Raw genomic sequence first — 24583 nt, forward strand, 5'->3', positions numbered from 1 at the left:
GTAAATTGTAGGTATTAATTTAAGTAACTAAACAAAGGCTTACGAATCCTTCGTTACATAATGGATTCATTAGAATGACTACAATGCGTTAATAAAGCTCAAATAATATTCAAATAGCGTGTTCCTGAATCGCTCGTTAAACAAAATGTAATAGCACGCAATAATTTCAAACAACACGGCTGGAAATTAAATATTATTAATCTAAATGGGTTATTTTATCAACAATAATGATCTCGAGTTTTCAAATAATATTCTGTTTATTATCTTAAATTTAATCGGAATGTTTTCTAAACTTTTGTTGACGGGAATTCCTATAGAGCTGTAACTAAAACATATAACAGAATCTTGTAAATATAATATATTTATCTCAACATACATAATATATTATTAACATCCAGGAAAAATCAGTTGAACTTTTTCACAATTTCATTTATGTATATTTTACATCGCTATCGGAAAAAATTAAGAACTTACACATATTGGAAGAAAATATTTTTATTCATATAATATGCCAGCACAACTAAAACTGAGAGCTACGTTTTCACTTTCACGTTTTTTATAAATTATAGCCGGTACAGTCTATTATAGATCTTCAAATTAACACAATAAGATTTAAATTAAATGTAACCATATGCGCTGTATTTTTATTTTATTCTAAAACTTCACATAAAAACGCATTTCGAATTATGCCTATAAAAGAAATATGAGCAAAAACCAATAACAGGCATAAATGTATCATATAAAAGTTCAATGATAAACTTAAGCTAGAATGCATATAACATTCTTCTAATTTAGAGGATGAAAAAGATACCAGGCACGATACGAAGTAAGTGTTCAAATAAAACATAAGTGAAACGTAAGGTCTTTAATTAACTAAAATGCAGCATACTTCATCGTCAGTGCAGTCGGTTGCTTCTCTATAAGTTAGGTCTTCTGGACAGGATAGTTGATTTTTAGCAGAGCAGTCTCCGCCATGTTTGCTGCACCTCGTTTCTGATTTTGGAACTGCAAAACGAAATGCGTTTGTTTTTAGTATTTATTTTTTCCTTCTATAACATGTAATTTGTATCGCTAAAATAATTCATCGAAAGAGTCGTAATTGAATTGTACCTCCTGTTCTGATTGTGTTAATTAGAGAGGAAACAATAAATGCCGGTAGTACTATAAAACTAATTGATTCGATAGTTATTTTTAAAAGAATCATTGATTTATTATTATTTATAGGCTTTATAATTGTTATGTATATTATATTTTATATAATATAAGAAATTATATTATATATATATATATATATATATTTTTTTTTATATGCCCCGGGATGGCAAATGACTACTCCACCTGATGGTGAGTGGTAGTAGAGTCCAAACGCGACGACGGCCAGTACAGTCGGGAAGAATGTTGAATGTTAAAAGTTTATTATAAAAAGGTAATAAATGCCCTACTGTTAGGCTAAGTCAAGTCAAATCCTCTCAATAGAAGAGCAGTGCTCTTGAAGTTTCAGTGATTTGAAGTGGGTTGGTGAAAGGATACACGAAATATAACAACGAATAGCAGTCAAACTTGCAAACATTTATATAATGTTAACTTCAAATTTAATTAAAGTTAGTAACAGCCTGTAAATATTCCGTTACTGAACCTTTGTTCAGGAGGAGGAGCCTTTTTATCAAAAGGAGGGGAGGCAAAGTCCTCCCCTCCTTTTGATTTTGAGGAGAAGACTTGCAGTTTATTTTATCACTCTGCTCCAATGTGGGTTGATAGATAGAAATGTGGTAAAATTTTCTACCGACACATATAGTTTCCTCAAAATATTTTCCTTCACCTCCAAGCACAAGATTAAAATTAAAAACAAATCAAGCACGTGAAAATTCAAAGGCGTTTGCTTGGGTTTGAACCCGCTATCACCGGTTAAAATTTACGTGTTCTTACCGCTGAGCTAATATTATTGAAAATATACAATAAATAACATTATTTTTTTTTTTTTTGAATAATTTTCATTGTACACTTAAAACCACTGATTTACTAAAGCATTAAATATAAAATATTACTTCAAGAAAATTACTCGAAGTGCTTACAGATAAAATCTTTCTTTCTTTCTTAAAAAAATACTTTAGATAAAAAAAAATCCCAAAGTTGATATAACAACAAAACCTATTTGACTAATACTTTTATATTAATTCTAATATTTACATAGAGAAGAAAATAAAATACAAAATAGATCAATCATTATCGACTTCATACCAGAAATTGGTTTAGGTTTCGATCTAAAATATGCATCGAGTATAGTATACGAGATTTGACCGGATTTTGACCATTAACGAATATTATGCAAAACCGGAGACTGCGCTGAAAATGGCCTTGTAATAGAGAGTGCAATGTGAACCCGTTTACGAACACTTAAACCATTTTTGAAGTCCAGGTATATCTAAAAGAGAAGGTGAAATCATAACGATTGTTTTGTTAAACGAGCTGATTTTTCTATCATATTTTTTTAATTTATAGTAAAGTTAGGTGGATGAGCATATCGGTCACCTGATGGTATGCGGTCACCAACGCCCATTGGCATTGTAAGAAAAGTTAACCATTGCTTACATCGCCCATGCGCTACCAACCTTGGGAACTAAGATGTTATGTCCCTTGTGCCTGTAATTACACTGGCTCACTCACCCTTCAAACCGGAACACAACATTACCAAGTACTGCTGTTTTGCGGTAGAATCTCTGATGAGTGGGTGGTACCTACCCAGACAAGCGTGCACAAAGACCTACTACCACAATTAAAAGTATCACTTGATACCTTGAGAAGTGAAGTGATTTATTTGTACACAATAGTCGTAAATAATGCCGGAACGTTTACAAATTTAATGATGTAAGAAAATAATTTACTTTTGTACTGAGATAATCAAGACAGTAATTACTGAATGCTGTAACATTTTAAACTCAAAAACCAACATTGTACTTACGCGCATGACAGCATTCGAAACCGCTTTTCTGCTGCATCGGACAAAGGCCTTTTATTTCTGATTGTTTATCTTTTGGACAATCGTCCGTATGCACACATATCCCGCCAAAAGTTAGACATGGTAGCTCGAGGTTTGAAATTCCTTCAGCTGTAATCAGTATTATATATACGGGTTGTATTAGGAGATATTGATATATTTTATATTAGTATTTGTCAATTTTAAGTTAACATATTAAAAGCTTATAACTTTCCTTTGAGAATATACTTTTCTAACATGTATATCTTACTAAGGTGAAACAACTGATCGAAAACCCTTGAGTATTAAATCTAAGTATATAAACATTGCTATTTATATGAAATTAAAAACTTAACAATTGCTCGATATTAAGAAGTAATTATTTTTATTTTGTATAGCAAAATATTTTTTACATTAATTATAAATTATAATATAAAATTACTACTCTTCCTATACTACTCAAAATTTGCTTGTCAAATTCAAAGACTTACAGACATTAAATGGCTTTTGCTAACAGAATATATTGACAGTATATTATTTAATGTTTTGCATCCACATAACATGTAAAAGTATCAAAAATTCTATTTCACATTAGTACGGAACTAACTAACATCCATGGTACGGAATATGGACCACCACCAGTAACATTATTTGAAAGATGTATTCATGCCATTAACGACATTATGGAAGTAAATGTTCCGTTGTTTATTATTTAACCGTACCTGCAATTATGGATGAAATTTCGTGGAAATACAATTTTTTTTATAGTATAAGTAGGCGGAGGAGCATACGGGCCACCTGATGGTAAGTGGTCATCAACGCCCATAAACATTGGCACTGTAAGAAATGTTAACCATCGCTTAAATCCCCAACGCGACACCAGCTCAGGGAACTAAGATGTTTATGTCTCTTGTGCCTGTAATTATACTGGCTCACTCACCCTTCTATTTACTGCTATTTTACGGTAAAATATCTGATGAGTTGGAGGTACCCAGACGAGCTTACACAGAGCGCAGTAAAATTTATAGAAATAGTTTTATTTTATAGAAATAGTTTGTGTGATTTTTAACTTTAACAATTATCGTATTGTATATTATAGTTTATCCAAAATATTTTTTGAAATATATAGTATGAATTTAAAGACATATATTTGAATCCCGAAATAATACTTCATTGTATTGAAATTGAAAATGATGGACCAATCGCGATTATCGCGTAAATGACGTCACGCTTCTATCAAACATATTTTATATTAAAAATAAATTCAACCTTGAAATTTCATTGTAATTTCACTCAAAGGAATATCTCTTGAAAAATAAAATAATTAATACTGTTATCACTTACAATCATATGACACAACGACATCCAATATCAAAGAACTCAACACCACACATATTAAGTATTTCAACATATCGTATGTTACTCGTTTCACAGCCGATATATCTATAATAATCAACTGATGGTGTTACCACATTTATATCAAGCGACCCGCATCGTTTGAATGCTAATACTTCTTTAGCAACTATTGTTATCGCATCCGTTTTTCTTTATAGTTCCAGTCCGTAAAATTTAATTATTTTTGAATTGCATTGTGTAACGAAATGTTGTTTTATTTGTATATTTTCTTTTCGTACCTGTATAATTAGGCAGTTTATTAACAGCCTTTGTCAGGTTATGTACAGTGAATTATTTAATTCGGCGAAGATAACATTATATAAAGAACGAGACAAATTGATAACATACTTTTTTAAGTCTCAAACATAATATCCCAGTTTCTTTTTATAATAAAAGTCGTATATCGCAATTCAATTTTGTAATTGTATTTATTTATAAAGGATTTCAAACGAAGGATACATACTTACGAGTATATTACATCATAGAATAATGTTTTAAAATATGTGTGATCTTTCAATTATAGGAGACCAGATCCAGATTAACTAAACAGAATTCAAAGAAGAAGAAGAAATGTAACATGATATTAACATAAGAACAAGCAAAAGGTAATTTTTTTATTAAGTCTGTTATGTTTATAGAAAAGTATATATAGAGCTAACAAGGTCCTGTTTTATATTCCTTGTATAAGTTTTAAATTAGTATTATTATATTACATTATATAATAATTTGAAACATTCAAAAACGAGTTTGATTGAGGATATAGTTATAGGTAGTACTTGGTGGTAGCTTTGTGCAAGTCGGGATAGCACTGACGCATAATTTATTATACTGCCAAACAGCAATAAATAGTATTATTATGTTTCAGAAGAGTGAGTGAAACAGTATAATTACAAGCACAAGGGACATAATATCTTAGTTCCCAAAGTTGGTGGCACCTTGGCGATGTGAGAAACGGTTAATAATTTCAACACCAACGTCTATGATCAGCGGTGACCAATTACTAACAGGTGGTCCATTTACGCGTCCACTTACCTTTTTTATAAAAATATAACAAATAGCAAATTTAATTCCATACGAATGATAAAATTCCAGCCATTTTTTATTAGAAATTTTAAGGAAAAAGTGCCAATATTTGTAAAATATTAAAGATCCTTGAAGCGAAATGCGGCTCCATTCATGATAACGCCTTATTAAGAAGTTAATTTATTTTGATGTTATCCGCAGAATTACTCAATTGCTAAGCCAAAGGGTTTCATTAGATGGAAAAAATGTTTTACGCGATTTTATGCGAAAAATATTAGAGGATCCGTAACGAACGTAACGTAACGATAGAACCCTGAAGATTAAAAGATAGGAAATTAGGCTGTCATTTTGTGAATTTAAAATAGACGATTTGTTTAGTTAAATTTGTAATAATATGGTTTTATAATTATCGTTTCACTTTAATTTAAACTCAAGGACAAAATCTTTACAGTGTTATCAAACATTAGATTGCCCATAATCTACCTCTGCTCGGGAAGGCAATACTTTAGATCTCACCTTAAGTTATTGGTGGCTGAGCTTTATGCAGGCTTATCTGGGAGATACCTACCCACCAATTGTCTACTGCCAAACAGTAAGTTATTGCTGTTTCGGATTGATGGGTGAGTAAACCAGTGTAATTAAATAATGGTGCATTGACCATTTATTATTTCATCACGAACCGGTTGGCGTGGTTGGTAGATCCTTGCCTTTCACGCCGAAGGTTGTGGGTTCGATTCCCACCCAGGACAGACATTTGTGTGCATGCATATTTCTGTTTGTCCTGAGGCTATAGTAAAAAAGTAAAGAAGAAAAGTATTATGTGTAGTAGAAAAGTAGTGTATGTAGTGTAATATCAGCTGCCTGGTTTCCATAGTACAAGCTCTGCTTAATTTGGGATCAGATGGCCGTGTGTGAATAATGTCCCAGGATATTATTATTATTATTATTATTATTCATCTTATTTTTTTACCCATTTCCACCCTGTTATCCTGACCCCTTCGGCGGGTCTGGTCTCCTGTGCCGCAGTGTTGTACGCACGCAACAAATATTTGTGTAAAAATATTATGTAAGTGTATATTATACCTGAGTTTATTTAAATAAGATGATTGTATTTTTTAATGAATACTTACGTAATTTCAGATTTTAAGAATAATAATAAAAAATAAAAATAAAAATAAATCAGTTTATTTAAATTAAATAAAACTACCTACTTAAAGAATTTTTCGTTATTCTTATTTCTTATACATTAGTATATTTATATTATAAATGTATCTTAATATTATTTCATCGCGATGCAAAGAATACAACACAACTTTACCGTAATCGTTATAACAAATCAGACTGCAAACGTGAGAAAATTAAAAAACTTATTTACGACGACATTTTGATTTGATTAAGGAGTGAAATTGTTTTTGAATTACTAACTGCATCTCCAGAGAAGGAATTACATAAATTGTATAGAACTCAGCTGCTTAAGTAATAGTCCTTTAAATTGATATAACTCGCGAGCTCTCTGACTCCCTCTGTTTTGCGAAGAACTAAGATGTATAAGTGTGTGACTGTGTATGTGTGTGTCCAATCAATGTGTTATTTGAATGTATATATTTTTAAATAATTTTAACGTGTGTTTTTAAAATGAATAAATTTGTAACTTAAATATTTTATAGATCTTTGCCCTTTTATATTTGATAGACTTTTAACCAATTCCTTTCTTGTAAGAGAGTAATTTGTTAAATTGTTTTTTATTTGCAGACGAAGATGACCGCCACTCTATTGCCGTTTCTTTTACGGTGCCGTGTGTTTATAGTTCCAGGTGTTGCTATGAAGTCAAGTTATAGCCACCATAGATTAATCTATACAAATAAATAAAATTGAAGTGTCTGTCTGTATTTTCAAAATAATTGCCTTAATATTTTTAACTTAATAGCTATATTTGCAAGTTACCAAACGCAAAGCAAACATTACTGGTGGTAGGGCTTTGTGCAAGCTCGTCTGGGTAGGTACCACCCACTCATCAGATATTCTACCGCAAACAGCAATACTTGATATTGTTGTGTTCCGGTTTGAAGGGTGAGTGGGGCATAAAATCTTAGTTCCCAAGGTTGGTGGCGCATTGGCTATAAGCGATGGTTGACATTTCTTACAATGCCTATGTCTAAGGGCGTTTGGTGACCACTTACCATCAGGTGGCCCATATGCTCGTCCACCTTCCTATTCTATAAAAAAAAAAAAAATTTATTTTTAGTAACACTGCTTCTCCATAATTTAAATATACTAAATGTATAAATGAAATATACATTATGTCCGATAAAATAAATGTTTTTGTTAATTTTTATTGCAAACTGAATTCAGTCAGTTATAAATTTAAACTATCATCTTTATTAAGTTTGTATACCTTTATGATCGATGATTGTGGGTACAAGTCCGGGAAAACACCACTGAATTTCATGTTCTTAATTTGTGTATATAATTCATTTCGTGCTTGACGGTGAAGTAAAACATCGTGAGGAAACCTGCATGAGTCTAATTTCACTGAAATTCTGCCACATGTGTATTCCACCAATCTGCATTGGAGCAGCATGACGGAATAACCTTCTCCTCAAAAAAAGGAGAAGAGGCCGTAGCCCAGCAGTGGGAAATTCACAGGCTGTTACTTTACAATGCCTTTATTCTTATCAAACATAAAATTTCTCTTAAATTAATGATATAAATATATTTATCATATTAAACCGCAATAAGCACATGCCTTTGAATAATTATAATGTATTATATAACCCGTATACGTTTACAAAGGACTGAGATAAACTTAACCCTCCGTTTCGTGTGATTCCCAGAAAAGATATCAATCTTATTTTAGCATAAGTAATGATGAACGAGCGACTTGTATTTAATCCCAACATACAATAGAGTTGTATTTAGGTCGAGAATACGAAATATTTTAAAAGAATACTAGCGATATTATTATAAATGTTCGAGTTGACTTCACTGTTCCTTTTCTATTGAACACATTTCGGAGAATGTGCTCAGGAATTACACAAGTTAATTTCGCCCCCTTTGAACTGCCAGACAAACGCGACTTAAGCGCCATAGGTACACGGTGGACATTCCCCGCCTACGCATGAAGCGCTTCGAATCTACATTTATGATTCGCGCTGCAAAACTGTGAAATACTTTGTCTGAGTCTGTATTTCGTGATATAATGTTGATGTTTGTTGTTCGTTGTCAAATCCAGAGTAAACAGGTTTCTTCTAGGCAAGCGTGTTACATCCTAGACCGTGACAACGCTTTACATAATGTAATTCAATGGTCAAACGCTGGCGTATATGAGATAAAAAATGTGTTCTTGTGATAGATTCTCAGTAAGAACTAGGAATCTTGAAATTCACATTGTTTGCGCTTCTATGCGTCGGAAAACACGTTAGGTCGTATTTTTGTGCCTGAACTTTTTCTGACCGTGTCGGATTTGCCATTCTATCGGATTATGAGAGTGAGGGAAATAGATAGCGAATATACTTATCCTACTTTTCTTACATATAAAATGCAGTTGTGGAAATCCTTTGACAAAATTTGCCAGAAGAACGCAATTATCAGTATCGATTATTTACCCTTTAAAACGTTAAAGGGTAAATAATATGTACCGACCGACCGACCGGTAAAATGTACCGACATTTTAAGTTAAATTTATGCCTGCGTGACACTAAATAAAATTAAAAACATTAAAATTAAAAATAATATTATGATAAATAAAGAAATATTCATATGTATATAAATTTAATTACTACTAGGATTCTATAAATATTAGATAGCGACATTATATTGTTATCAAACATGCTCAGAGCACCTTAGTTATTCATCAAACGAAGTTGTCCCCTTTCAATGGATTCCATTGAGAGTTATTGTCTAAATTATGGTCAAAGTTTAGAAGAACGTTTTAATTTGTATGCATTTTTCTTTACGTAATTCATATAACGACGTAAAAAGTACACATTGTCACATGACAGGTATAATGGCTTCCATTCATGATTTTAATGATATTACAAATCAAAGTAAATAAATAAGCGCAAGGAGTATAATCGGAATATTGCGTGTCATTTAACAAAACAAAACGATTTTTGAATTGTTAATACAAATAATTAAAGTTAACTTACCCGTTCTCGAACACCACCACTTTTCCAACAATGCGCTATTGACCCTTCAAACCCTTATACAAATCTTATACAAAATTCAAAGTGTTAGTAACTGTTTTTTTTATCTATGGTAGTCTAATAAAACTGTTAAGCAATCTTTGTGTATGACAATAGTATTACGTAATAAAATGTAAGGTAGCTTAAGATATAGTAGCCGAGAAAGCTCAAGACGATACATATCACAGTTATGCCGAGAAAATGTAAAAAAATCGTCCCTGTTTACGAGGAAGCTCGCGTAATCCGTATTTATTTTATTTAGTCACTAACAAGAACTAATGTCATATGGGGTTACAGGGATTATCCGTAGAAGTATAGTCAGTTTAACTTCAAAGTAACATCGTTTATTAAATTTGCTTATATCCTAACTAGCGTTTTACCTGCGGCTTTGCTTGGGTCATAATTATCAATGATAAATACCAATTTCCATTGCACTTTCTTCAAAAATTAAGGATTTTCGTAAAAACTTTCATTCTCTTTATACCTTCAGGGGTAAATTTTCTGAAATTCTTCCTAAGTCTAGCAGCCTACTGTAACTAATGTACTGTACTGTAATAAAAGATATGGGTATTGACTGGGTTCAATTCAGAGGTCGGGCCAATAAAAAGTTATTGGATTTTTCAGTCAGAAAATTTTCGTAGCAGCCCGGAGTCTGAAAGTTAGAAGTGTGTACACTCCCGTGCCTCGGAAAGCAAGTATAGCCGTTGGTCCTCCGTTTGAACTTTTTCCGGTCGTGTCGGATTGCCGTCCCATCGGATTATGAGGGTTAGGGAATAGAGAATGCACCTATCTTTGCGCACACACTTGTGTACTATAATATCTCCTGCGTAATTGGCTAATCTCTCTGAGATTGGCCGCTGTGGCTGAAATCGGTCTGGAGGACATTATTATTATTATTATTAAAAAAGGTATGCAAATTTTCATTATTGCCCCAGTACTTGAATGCGTTGGTATGTCAGTTAGGCAGTTATTATTTTATATACATAGATAATTGTAAAATCAAATAAGAAGTGCCTAATTTATTACAAGTGATTAGATTTAAACGTCAACGTACAGTTTCCAAACGATTCAATCCATATCATTAGATAGTTTTGGATGAGATTTTTTTTGCATACATTTTATAATCTTTTTTCTTGTGTAAATTACATAATTGTATTATGCTTGGGATTTAAGTATTATTTATATATTCATAAAATATAACAATTTGTTAGTATATAATTTTATTAAAATTATTCATTTCCGTAAATATATGAAATAAAAGCTAGCTTATAGATTAACTTACATAATTAAAGTGGTAACCAATATTGCTTGTTTTATATCTCATTTATCAAAATGAGACGACATACTTAATTTGTTTATGTAACATGTGTGAAAACGTTTGTATTTGATACACTGTGACAGCCTATACACATTTGATTGATCTGCTTAGCTTAGGGGATGAAGTTCAGATCATTTTTTTCTATTACGGTTATTTGGTTATTTTTTTATATAGAATAGTCCTACACTGTGAAAACCCGTCTAGTACTAGTAACTCGTCGGGTAGGTACCACCCACTTATCAAATATTCTACCACCAGACAGCATTATTAGTATTGTTTTGTTCCGGTTTGAAAGGTGAACGAGTCAGTGTAACTAGTTAAACATGGGTTATAACATCTTAGTTCCCAAGGTCGATTGCGCATTGGTGATGAACCCATTCCTTGGGTCATATCTCTTACGGTGCCAATATCTATGGGCAGTGGTGACCACTTACCATCAGGTAGCCCATCTGCTCGTCGAACTAACAAAATTATAATAAAACGACTATAAACAGATATACTAATTTAATTGAAATTATTTTAAATACAAAAATAAATCAATAGCGTTTACAAAAGCACTTTTATAAATTATAAAGATCGCTTTGAGTTTTACGTGAAACTACCATTAGTAGTAGTACCAACAAGAAAAAGTACTTATAAATAACGTCCCATTTTATTCCCTAATGTGTTCCAATAATAGTGCTTTTACAGTGATAAAAATTTCCCTTTTAGTAATGATAAAAACTCTTAAATCATTCTTCTTAGACACGATCCAACGTTAATCAAAATTGAATTAATCACGCAGTGACTAGCACAAACATACCTGTCCGAGAGTCCCTAACTATAATTTAAGAGAGTAAGGGTCATTCGTTATATTAAATTTGTTTATTTTGTGTACTACTTAACCTAATGATTTATATGGCAAAAAAGCGTGGAGTTTGTACCCGTTGACTTTCAAGCTGTATAATATTTATAAACAAATTTTGATTGTATTTCATTGTTATGTTACTGTGTATTATGAAATAATGGAAAAAAGTATCTACTAAGTTTATTGTCGGTCCCCGTAGAATCTACATTCTAAACCAACGGTAGCTTTACATTTATTATGATTCTGTATAAATAACTGAAAAGTGCCGTTAAAAAGCAATTTTAATAATGTATATCTTGATTCAATTTGTTCTGATTTAATTGTCTATTTTTTAAGAATAATTCCATTGATTTACTCATATTGTTTTTTTTTTATTGTAATTTTTTATTATGATATTTCTTTTGATAATTTCATTTCGGTTTATGGTTCTTACCCAATAAAACCCTTGCGATGACATTCGTCTTTTGGACGGATCATATAGAGTATATGATCGTTTTGACATTACTCAACATATATAGGGAGAGAAAAAGAATCGTCTCAAGCCCGACATCGCGAGTTGCTTCAAATCGTTAAAGAAAGAAACTGGTCTTAATCACTAAATTTATGATTAGGAGAAAGACAGTGATCTCAATTCCCTGCACCAGATATTCATGTATACACAGTGGTACCGCGAGACCAGACTACCATCTTCTTAGGCTCCTACTCTTCTCGATTATTTCACAGGACGTGTGGTTATAATATCAGTATTTATCTTAATCAAAATACTTAATATTATTATATTAATCAAAATAATTATTACAAATAAATATGTATATATTCACATTATACAGTGCTATTCCGTATTGATTACTTATTAGATTAAAATGTATTTATCAAATAGTTATTTATTTAATTATTCACATCAAGGACTTAAATATAAATAATACTAATCAAAATTATCAATGGCTACGGTACAAAACAACGAACCATGACCGCGTGGAATAATGCCTGAAATCCAATCAGCATAATTATTTTCCGCATTGATACGAAATTCCAATTCTCTGGGCGAAAAATGAACTAGGCTTCTTGTGATGGCAATAAGGGTTATTATATTTTAAAATTGTTTTTGCACTATTACTTCGACGTCAAAGTGCTTCAACTACAAACGGTACAAAGATATAATTTTAAATTGGAAAGATTTTTTGCGTTTATTCGTTTACAATTCAACGTCCAAACTTTAAATAAACTGGTAATTTCAAGCACTTTCAAGCTATTTTCAAGAGATTATTGACAATTTACTTTTCCATTATATTTATAAAACACAATCCGTTCACACAATATACAAATAATAAAAATGCATAAATTTCGAACGTACCGCATAACCGTAACGCGTAGCTAAAACGTGTAACATATTTTATTTTCTGGTCGATATATAAAACATTATAAATAAACGTAGTACCTCATCCGAAATAAAATACTCCACCAATAACCGTTGATATATATATATATATATATATTACACTTAATAGGCAAGCATTTAATCGTTGACTTGCCTGATCTTAACCATCGATACGGTCTAAGATGTAGCACGCTTGCCTAAAAGAAACCTGTTCACTCTGGATTTGAAGACACCAACGTTGTACCTATCGGGAAATTCGGACTCAGGCAAAGCATTCCACAGTTTTGCAATGCGAATGATGAATGTGGATTCAAAGCGCTTCGTACGTAGGCAGGGAATTTCCACTGTGTACCTATGGCGCTTTGGTCGCGTTTGCCTAGCCGTTCAAAATGATAAGATAGTATCCACTACATACTAGGCCATTCCACAACGCCGTTCATCTCTGAAAATATTTCAATTTGTACACAAAACATTCAGACAGTTACCAAACGTGCATCAACTTCCAGACCAATTATGCGCCAGAAAGTACTCGTTTGTAACAGGTAACGTTGCGGGCGTCAATAATGAGAAAACTCAGAGTCATATTTCACGGATTTAGAATAGAAATAAATAGTTTGGAGTAAACGAGAAACTAGACAACCAAATGTTTTACAATAATGATTGATTTCTATAAAAAATGTTAAACCGATTTACCAATATTATATTTATGTTACAGTGCCCATTTGGTACTATTGCTCATAAGAACCTACTTAAATCAAGTATATTTTTTAATTTGCTTAAATAGTTAATGCCAAGATATGTAATATCTTAAAAAAAAATATTGTCTTTTATGTTCATTTTAAATAATGTAGCAACTATTTAATAAACACGCAGACTGAGAAGTTATTTTAATATTTTAGTAGAATCCAATGTCAGTGTCGTCTTAGCGCCGTTGCTTGCAAAATTATCGCCTCCAGAGGAATTTCTGCCTCGGCTCTGTTTACAAAACCCTGTTATTAGATCTGGAATACGTGGCGCCATCGAGACGGGTACGATTTATTTATTTAAACAACACTCGTTGGTTTCAAAATTACTTGAGATATTATATATATAATCCGTCTAAAGAGATGTAGTCGGAACTTTGCAAGTGGAAGACATATTAGAGTACATCCTCTTTCATTTTCCAGGATGAAAAGTACTCTGTACTGAAATAAGTTATTACTAAGAGTCCTGATTTAATATCCATTTGCTGCTTGCTTTCTGCATAAAGCAAAGGCCAAGAGTATGCAAGAAAATACTGCATCTTCTACTTTCAGTACTGTTAATTCAGTAACTATTATAGTTAGTTGATTGATCTTCTTTGAAAGAATTTTATATAAGGGCTGTCTTTTTATATTATTTTAATATTAATGAAAACTTCTGTTTATAGTGTAAGAATACCCCAGTAAAACAATCTTTCACGTTTACTTTTAACATTTTATTCTCTTCCACACGTAACTTATTATATAATTTAATAATAATTAATATTTTACAATTCTATTACAAATTTTATTGGTTTCTGATACGCACCGCCAAGGTCTGGAATACCCTCCCGACCTCCGTTTTCCCCACCACCTACAAGCGCGCTCCATCTTAGACTGTATCTCACTTTCCATCAGGTGTGATAACAGTCAAGCGCTAGCCTATACATTTTAAAAAAAGAATTCCTGCAATCCCCCAGACAACCATCAAGCGAGTCAATCTTTCCGTGTTTTGTTGTTTTATATCTCGCGTAGTTTTTTTTCGCTCATTCATTTCCAAACAGTTATTATTAATTTAGTTAAAAATATTACCATAACTAATATGAAAATGCTTATAAAATCTATACTTATATTATAAGGACAGATATTTGAACTCGCTCATATCAAGACCAACCAGTGTGATGGTATCTACTGGTGGTAAAGCTATGTGCAAGCTCATCTGGGTAGGTAACACCCACTCATCAGATATTTACCGCAAAACAGCAGTGTTTGGGATTGTTGTGTTCCGGTTTGAAGGGTGTGTGCACCAGTGTAATTAAAGGGACATAACATCTTAGTTCTCAAGGTTGGTGGTGCATTGGTGATGTAAGCGATGATTAAAATTTCTTACAATGCCAATGTCTATGGGCGTTGGTGACCACTAACCATCAGGTGAACCTTATGCTCGTCCGCCTTCCTATTCTATAAAAAAAAGTATCAATTGTATAATTACTTTGGCATTTGATAGCCCTTTCATGGAAAAAGTCCTTGACTACGTGACTTAACAAAACGTCCAGAAACGTCAAACTATTTGACAAACTCTCATACATCAATTGTACGATTTAGTCAGTTAAATAATATATATTTAATAGCGTCTACGAAAACAAACTCATATTACATCTCGCATGCGATACTAAAAGTATATACTGTATTTCTCTTTATAACGCTTATAAGAATGTCTAATGAAAATATGATCATTGTTTCTACCTGCATATGCAGTGTGAATTTCTTACGGAACTCGTGTTTATATTAAATGGGTTAAATTGGATTTTATGTGAGCAAAGGGATTTGTATGTAAATATGTTGCTAGACAGGAAGTATGTGGTACGTTTTCTATTGGATTTTTATAAAGGTATTTCATATAGTATAACAAGATTACACGTGAAATATATAAAACTAAACTAAAATACTAATATGCGGTTTTAATCTATTTGACAGGCTAGTTGGCATGGTTGGTAGATATTTGCCTTTCACGCTGAAGGTTGTGGGTTCGATTCCCATCCATTTGTGTGCATGAACATGGCTGTTTGTCCTGAGTCTAGGTGTAATTATATATATTTAAGTATGTATTTACAAAAGAAAAAATAGTATATGTAGTATATTAGTTGTCTAGTTTCCATAGTGCAAGCTGTTTGAGATTCGATGGCCGTTAGTGAATAATGTCCCAGGATATAATTATTACTATTATTATTATAAATATTTCTGAATCACACTGACAAGATTGACAGTATTACAGGAGTTTTAGGATTTGAAAAAGAGCTAGTAATCATATTATTGTAAGCAATCGGTTTGACTTATCGAATTTTATTTTATAATAATAATATATAGGATTCTATACACTTTCACCTTTTTCAATATATTCAATAAATCACTCAATAATTGCATAATTTAATATCTTTTTTTTAAAATATAATAAATGGAATGAAATGTTAAGACAGTGATTAATTTAAGATTTTCAATAAATAAAATTTTTCCTAAGCCAACTTAGTAAATAAAAACAAATTTCTTTTTAATTTTAATTAAAATTTGTTTCTTTTAAACAAATTGTTTATTTTGCTTTATATTAATTAATTTGTTTTCGAAATTTGTCAGTGAGTGTGCCAATTATTTTTACCTTTCACAACATTAAAATAATAAAATCCTAATTCTGTTTCCTTGTGGCTCCATAAAGACGAAACCAATGACAAGCGTAAAAGACATGAAACAACAAATACAGTGGCAAGCCAGAAAATACTTCTCCGTAAGGTGGGTTTGGACGAGCGATATTTTATCATTTTCACGGTTTGTTTCCAATAACATAAGACGACTTTCATGTAGATTTTTTTATGTAGCATTGAACCGCCTTATGGTAAAACACTTTCAATCAAAACTGGGGATAACTCATTGCGTGTGATGAAACCGACTACCACAATCTGGTAGTAGGGCTTTGTGCAAGCTCGTCTGGGTAGGTACCACCCACTCATCAGATATTCTACCGCAAAACAGCAATACTTGATATTGTTGTGTGAGTGATGAAGGGTGAGTGAGCCAGTGTAATTACAGGCACAAGGGACATAAAATCTTAGTTCCCAAGGTTGGTGGCGCATTGGCTATTAGCGATGGTTGACATTTCTTACAATGCCAATGTCTAAGGGCGTTTGGTGACCACTTACCATCAGGTGGCCCATATGCTCGTCCACCTTCCTATTCTATAAAAAAAAAAAAACTTAAGGGGAAATAAGTAGTAAAGTTTGAACAAGATAACGAAATTATCAAAATCCTCCCACATTAGTAAAATATTTATACCTAGTAAAAAATATACGTATTTATAAGTCAGACACAAACACAGACTTCAAGGTAGAATAGAAAGAATATCTATAGGAGGGATAGAATAGATGGTGTACCAAAGTTATCGCATACATGATATTTTATGCATATTTAGCTTGTTCTCGTTGAGAATGGAAGCCGTGACCACGTGGCCGTAGGGTTCCGTGCAAGCTCATCTGGATAGGTACCACCCACTCATCAGAGATTCTACCGCAAAACACCAGTACTTGGTATTGTTGTGTTCCGGTTTGAAGGGTGAGTAAGCCAGTGTAATTATAGGCATAAGATAGATAACATCTTAGTTCCCAAGGTTAGTGACGCATTAGCGATGTAAGCGACGATTAACATTTCTTACAGTGCCAATATCTATGGGTGCTGGTGACCACTTACCATCACGTGGTCCATATGCTCGTCTGCAAAATAAAAAAAAATTGTCAAGAGAATATCATGAGAATGGAAGCCAAGAGAATATGATCATCAATACAATTACAAAAAAAAATATTCAAATTACAGTTTTAACCCTTATACCCCCATCCCATTTTCATTCATAGGAAAGAATTTTAAATAAATACTTTTTTTGTATATCCGATATAAGATTCGAAAGCATATCATAACGTGAACAGTCACTAAGAGCAAGGTAACCGCAGATAGGAGAAAACGACGTAATAGCACAATTAAGGTAACACAGCGACATAATTTTGACTGTTTTACGATGTGACCCGCCATTTTGCAGAGCTGCTTCATTCTTGATTGTAAAATATTATTGTGATATTTTATTTTATAAATATCTACTTTAACCTTTATTTTCAATAAATTAACGATTTTTTTATAATGTAAGTGTGCTAACATATTTATTAAAATGATATTATTCAAAATGTATACTTAAATTATGTGAAAAAACCTATATACCTATAATTCGATCCCTACGCTAAGGGGAAGGCTCTGAGTCATCTTGACCAAGTTTTAGCAATCATAAGAACGAAAACTACGCAAAGATAAATAACTCTTTATACCCTCTTACATAGATGGGCGACAACCCCACACGAATGGAGATAACAGCAGTAACAAAATATTTTTGTGCTTTGAGAGATAGGCACTTAACACCGGCAAAATTCTAAATGCAAGATACCGTTAAGAATTTTTAACCGGTCAAACTCAATATCTTTTCAATGACTCGACTTTGTATTTCAACTCAAGTTTATAAAATAGCCACTAAACCAACAAGGGAACTTAGTACTGGAGATATTTTTAAACTAAAATATTTTTAAATTCAGAATGCTTACCTTTAAATCGTATGTTACAAGAATTCATCGCAATTTATCTACGAGCAAGGAAATAAAATGTTGAGGTGAACCTTAACCCAGTATGATAACATATCCAACGTTAGACACGTACAGTGACTTAATAAAATACATTTGAGAAACGTATTTTGAAAAATCTGAACTAAATCTTGAGTTATTTTCTTTATTTATATTGGATTTAAAGATATATTGTCACAACGTGATACTTTAATTTAATCATTCCTTTAAAAGGTTCCATCAATTACTTTCATGTGATCCGTTCGTTTTATGTCGAGAATAATAATATGGTATTTCATGACGAATAAATAATTTTATAACTGTTTGAAAATAGCGATACGGGATACAGTTAAAGTTGTTGGATAAATTGTGAATATGACAGTTCGATATGAGTGGTATATATATAATAATTAATATATTTTAAAAAAGCCATATACTTTTACATGTTAATGTAAGCGCCACCAACTCATCAGTTCTACTATCATTAAATATCATCGCTTGTGTACAGACAGACCAGCCACTATTGACATCATTATGTAACAGGGGCGTTAAACGGGCTAGATGCTTATCTAATGAAAAGTGACTACCACCGCCAAAGGACATCTGTAACGCTGGAGGGCTTGCAGGTGCGCTGCCGGCTTTTAAGGAATAATTACAATTCGAATTTGTAACAGTCAGTAAATGCAAAAATAAAGCAGAAACGTCCTCTATCTGTTGACGTCATGGTCATTTACTGCTGGAGAATACTTGGAGCGTATTCCACCAATCTGATTTAATATGGCTTTAAAGGGTAAACGGGTTATGTGAGATTCTTGCCCCAAAAAAAAACTCCTCCCATGGTCTTAAGAAAGGATCTAAAAGACTTCCTCCATTATGGAATTAGGAAGATAGTCATTTGGTACCATGGCTAATGACGGCGCTGGAAAAGAGAAAGTAAAAGAAAGTGGAAAAATTTCTTTAATTTACCCTAGGTCTTATTTTTTTGACGAGACTTATTCCATTTACTTACTATCTGATGAAAGCGGGTTATATAGTGTTTTTAAATTGGAATTGTTTCGGTTTAGATATAAGTTGGCACTACTTATTTTTAAATAAAGGTACTACGACGTGCGAAACAAATCCTAAAGGAAGTAATATTTTATACGCACGTGTTGAATTTGTTGCCGTCTTGAGAGTACTTTACCAAGGGTTCGAGTATGTTATGAACGCTATACATGCGGTAAGATACTATGGTTCAGTAAGTAAGGATGAGTAAAAACACAATGAGAACCTCCGTTTATACTTCAAGTAAAACTTTTTATGACTGTGGAACGATTTAAAATAAAACGTTTTTGGTGTTTTTCTTACGCTTAGCTTTATATTAGATGTTTGCCGAAAACCTTTTATACGAAACTAACCACCATATTTTTTAACACTGGCAAAACGCTTTACGCGTTTTCCCCAGAGGACCAGAGGGGGGGGGGGGTATGTGGGGCTCGCCGGTGTCCAAGGCATCATCGGCAGCAGAACATCGGAATACCCACTAAAAACCAGTGGTACCCTTTCCGACTTAACGAGGAGAGCCACGGGATGCTACCGTGAAACTAACCACCCTGACTTCACATAGATCTAATGATATGTTATTATTTATTTTGGCAAGATATATCCCGTACATTAAATGTTTTTGTGTAACTTATCTTCAACGTAACGTACATAAATAAAAAAAAATCTCGATATTAATATATCGTCGTTATAATAATTGAAATGCTATAAAGTCGATCGATTAAAACATAACTTTTACGGTAACATCACTGCTTAAACAATCTACATTCATAAGAATTTTTTATTAGTCTTACTTAAAACGATACGTGTATGACGTTTTTCAGTATAAGCAACGTTATTTAAAATACGTCTGCTTCGTAAAAGAGCTTAAATAGTTACTATAAAATATGAAGTGCTTTAGTCGGAAAGAAAAATTTATATAGATTTACATTTGCATCGGATAAAAGTGCACTTCAGGGTTACTGGTAACAGAAATTGCTTCACCAAATTGCTGTTTCCTTAAATCTCAACGTCTTCACAACTCATTTATTTTGAAACAAAGAACCCGCATTTTCGCTTAGCGTTCGCAAAATATGCAAACTCTTGGTCAAAGATTGACGATATTTGGATAAGACTTCAATATTCATTTACAAAAGCCAACGTTCTAAGGTCGCGTAACATTTGTTTTTCTTTATACACGTTTCTTATAAACTATGCATCGCTAAGATTCTGTGTTTTTATTTTTAATTCTAAGACTGTTTCAAGTTGAAAATTGATTATTGAATGTTAAAAAATATTTTCTTCACTGCCGACGAGGCGAGGTTTAGTAGCTTAATGTAAAAGGCTGCAGACCCGGAGGTCCTGGGTTCAATTCCCATGTCGGGCTAATAAAAATATCGGGTTTTTCTGTCAGAAAATTCTCAGTAGCAGCCCGGAGTTTGGAAGTTGGAAGTGTGTACCGTGCCTCAGAAAGCACGTTATGCCATTGATACTGCGTCTGAACTCTTTCACCTTGAGTGCACCTGTGTTTGCGCACACACTTGTGTACTATAATATCTCCTGCGTAATTGGCTAATCTCTCTTGATATAGGCCGCCGTGGCCGAAATAGATCTGGAGGACATTAATCAAAAAAAAATCTTGATATTTAAACAATGCTAAAAAAACGATTTCTGTCAAAATCAAAATGAACTTTCTCCAAGGAGCCTTATTAATTGCACAAGGTCTTTCGAGTCACCCCATCCACAACTCGTTCGGTATGGAAGATTCTATTCAATAGATATTGCAACTTTAGCTTCTATATCTTCTCCGAATTTCATATATTTTCTAACATCATCGTGTACAATTTTGCAAGTAATTTCAGTAATGATGATTTAAAATTGCTGTTTTAGTCATTCATGTGACATATTTTACATTTCCGTTTCTCCCACGTTAGTGTGCTTTTAGTATGTTATATAAATTTCATATATTATACTGTAATGATAGAGTACTCGTTTGGAATAATAGGTTGTGAACCACATCCTGGTTAATGTGTCAAATATATCCCCGTCAAACAGTCATATTTAAGGTATATATATACAGCCATACGTTGTCTAATTTTCAAATGTATCTAGCCTCAGATGTGCAAAGGATAGTTAAGATGTATTTATTGGTCTAAGCTTGAACGAATTTGAAGATGGCTCGATAGTGGAATTGGATTCTGAACAAAAAAAATTGAAACAGTGCTATTTGGCATTGCTTGTGAAATGTTGGAAACCGACTTACGGCGTTACGCTATTTTGATGAGTAAAATGCTATAGTTTTGGAAGCCGATTTCACATATCACTTTCTAACATTTTACGATCCTATTTTACGGCGTGTTTTCATCTCAAACAAAATAATTCTCATTATGTATTACATATATATATACAACTATGTATAAACTATTAAATAAATATACAACTAATATAATAATATTAGACAACTTTGAAATAAATCAATGCAGTAATTATAAAATTATTTCATTTTCGTTAATAATTATAATCGGGTAAGTTTCTATCTTTTTGAATTATTTACATTTTTGAAAATCAATAAACAAATCAGTTATAACAATATTTAATCATTCTTCTTTATTACATAAAGTTTTATATCGCAATATATACCGCAAAAGTCCCAACTGATATAAAGTGTTTGTATATATGTATAATGTATAATTGAGCATCCATTTGTGGTAACCGTATCACCTAATCGATATTTGTGTAGGCTAATGGTTTCCGATCCCTTTCGACTTCGGATATTAATGTGGACCATCGTATTTCCGCGATTATAAGTAGGTCCATAGCTTAATGACTTTGAAGATTGGGTAGTGATTTCAGTCAGATTATGTAACCTTTAATTAACCCTTACAAAAGACCTACACTCTAGACTAGTTTATGATAAAATGTTGTTTATTTAATGGGTCCTTAGACAGATGCGACTAAATTAAGTAGTAATATTGGTTCGATTATGTAAATAGACATGTTCATGCACACAAATGTCTATCCAGGGTGGGAATCGAACCCACAACCTTCGGCGTGAAAGGCAAGTACCTACCAAGCACGCCAAGTATGAGATATTAAATTGAGATATTATACATAAAGTCAGGATAGTATCTCATTTGTCAGTTCTTTAAAAAACTTATAAAAATTAATAAATTTGCGTACACATGACCTCAATTGATAAAGTCATTCGGTTATACAACTATAATAGGATTATACAAGAACTAGCATCATCGCGTGGTTTTATTTGCATTTATTTCTAGGTGGTAGGCCTTTGTGCAAGCCCTTCTGAGTAGGTACCACCCGTTCTTCAAATATTCTACTGCCAAAGAGCAATACTTAGTATTGTTGCGTTCCGGTTTGAAGGATAAGTGAGCCAGTGTAACTACAGGCACAAGGGACAAAACATCTTCGTCCCAAGGTTGATGGCGCATTGGCGATGTAAGGAATCGTTAATACATCTTACATCGCCAATTTCTATGGGCGGTGGTGAAAACTTAACACCAGATGGCTCATTCGCCCACCCGCCTATCTATAACATAAAAATAAGCGTTTCTCAGCTTGTCTTGACCCGCTATGACCTTTCTTAATAAATTAATATCTATGGCAAAACATTTTCTCGTATTACTCTTCACTTCACATAAGCGAGTCCGAACATTTAAACATAAAAAATAGGTCTCCATTTGTATATAATATATTAAACTTTACTGCTCCACCCAGTGGTCGTAGCTTGATGAATATATAATATTATAATAATTTATAATATATATTTATAATATTAATTATATATATTGGGCCTTTATAATACAATAATTGTTATAGTGTCCGAACAAAACATACTGTTCAGCTTCATATTTTAGTATAAATATAATAATAATAATGTCCTCCAGACCGATTTCGGCCACGGCGACCAATCTCAAGAGAGATTAGCCAACTGCGCAGGAGGTATTATAGTGCACAAGTGTGTGCGCAAACATTGCACTGTCTCTCTATAAATATACTATAAGGTTAAATGCAAAAACGTCTATAGAAACTATTACTATACAGAGCAACTTACTATCTTAAAGCTTTTAAATAAAATACTTCATCTGAATTCAAAACGAATAGTAAACACTTAATGGAAATTGCTTTTTGATGAAACGCTCTCGATAGCCGTTTTTAAGACACTTAACCTGAATTACTTGACGGGTTAATCGACTTTTATTAATAATGCTTTCAACGATTCGTTAGTTATTCAAAGTTGATTTTGGCACATCCCTAACAAATTAATCGATCATTCATCACACTTTTGGAAACTTTAAATAAACGTCCCTGTATTTAGGAAATTTAATGTTGAAATTGGTGTAATTTGGATTTATCGAGATTTTTTTATAATAATAGTTTTTTTTATAGAATAGGAAGGAGGATGAGTATATAGGCGACCTGATGGTAAGTGGTCACCAACGCCCATATTGGCATTCTATGGAATGTTAACCATCGCTTACACAGCCAATGCGCCACTAACCTTGGGACCTAAGATTTTATGTCCCTTGTGCCTGTAATCATACTGGCTCACTCACCCTTCAAACCGGAACATAACAATAACAAGTACTGCTGTTTTGCGGTAGAATATCTGATGAGTGCGTGGTACCTGCCCAGACGAGCTTGCACAAAGCCCTATCACAAAGCCCCACCAGTATATAGTAAAGTATCTGAAGTGTGATTTGGACAAAATGATCCCGTAGTCTCGTTTTGTTAATTTTTAAGGATTATATGTAACTGATATTTAATAACGTCTCATTGAAATAGTTTTCGTATTATACTAAAAAGGTAAACTATTTTATTATCAAGCATTGCGCGCTCCGTTATAATCTGACATTTTCAGAGTAAGATTGAAAGTATTACGTCTAGGCGGATATACATTGTAAAATACTACTAAAACTCTTCACGGCGTGACTTCGAAATTGCGATTAATGAAATGCATTACTATCTTGACGACAGCGCCATCTATCGGATCGAGATGTATTTTTCGAACACTGCGAATATGTCATGTTTTGTTTACGAGACACCAGGACGCCCACCGTGGAG

The 24583-nt window shown here is 32.7% G+C and overlaps 1 protein-coding gene and 1 long non-coding RNA gene across 3 annotated transcripts; one reads left to right on the forward strand and one right to left on the reverse strand.

The window, feature by feature from the left end:
• Positions 1-850: 850 nt before the first annotated feature.
• LOC126776904 (U-scoloptoxin(19)-Sm1a-like) lies at positions 851-4492 on the reverse strand. Its single transcript, XM_050499769.1, has 3 exons — positions 4319-4492; positions 2960-3106; positions 851-1005 (listed from the first exon to the last, which is right to left on the reverse strand). The coding sequence occupies exons 1-3, from the start codon at positions 4383-4385 to the stop codon at positions 866-868; spliced, it is 354 nt and encodes a 117-aa protein (XP_050355726.1). The 5' UTR covers positions 4386-4492; the 3' UTR covers positions 851-865.
• Positions 4493-4557: 65 nt separating this feature from the next.
• Positions 4558-7273, forward strand: LOC126776940 (uncharacterized). 2 transcript variants are annotated; one of them, XR_007669997.1, is made up of 4 exons: positions 4558-4645; positions 4893-4974; positions 5844-6012; positions 7145-7273. It is a non-coding gene; the product is annotated as an uncharacterized LOC126776940 (long non-coding RNA). The 2 variants fall into 2 exon arrangements; XR_007669990.1 differs by lacking the exon at positions 4558-4645 and having other exon boundaries at positions 4652-4974.
• Positions 7274-24583: the final 17310 nt, after the last annotated feature.

Source organism: Nymphalis io, chromosome 2 (genome assembly GCF_905147045.1).
Source record: "Nymphalis io chromosome 2, ilAglIoxx1.1, whole genome shotgun sequence".
Taxonomy (NCBI): Eukaryota; Metazoa; Arthropoda; class Insecta; order Lepidoptera; family Nymphalidae; genus Nymphalis; species Nymphalis io.

Coding starts and splice junctions, on each gene's coding strand:
- LOC126776904 (XM_050499769.1), bottom strand. CDS start 4,385: ATGTTGAAATACTTAATATGTGTGGTGTTGAGTTCTTTGATATTGGAT. Junction 3,107..4,318: donor TGTCGTTGTGTCATATGATT/GTAAGTGATAAC, acceptor TACTGATTACAG/CTGAAGGAATTTCAAACCTC. Junction 1,006..2,959: donor TTTCGAATGCTGTCATGCGC/GTAAGTACAATG, acceptor TTCGTTTTGCAG/TTCCAAAATCAGAAACGAGG.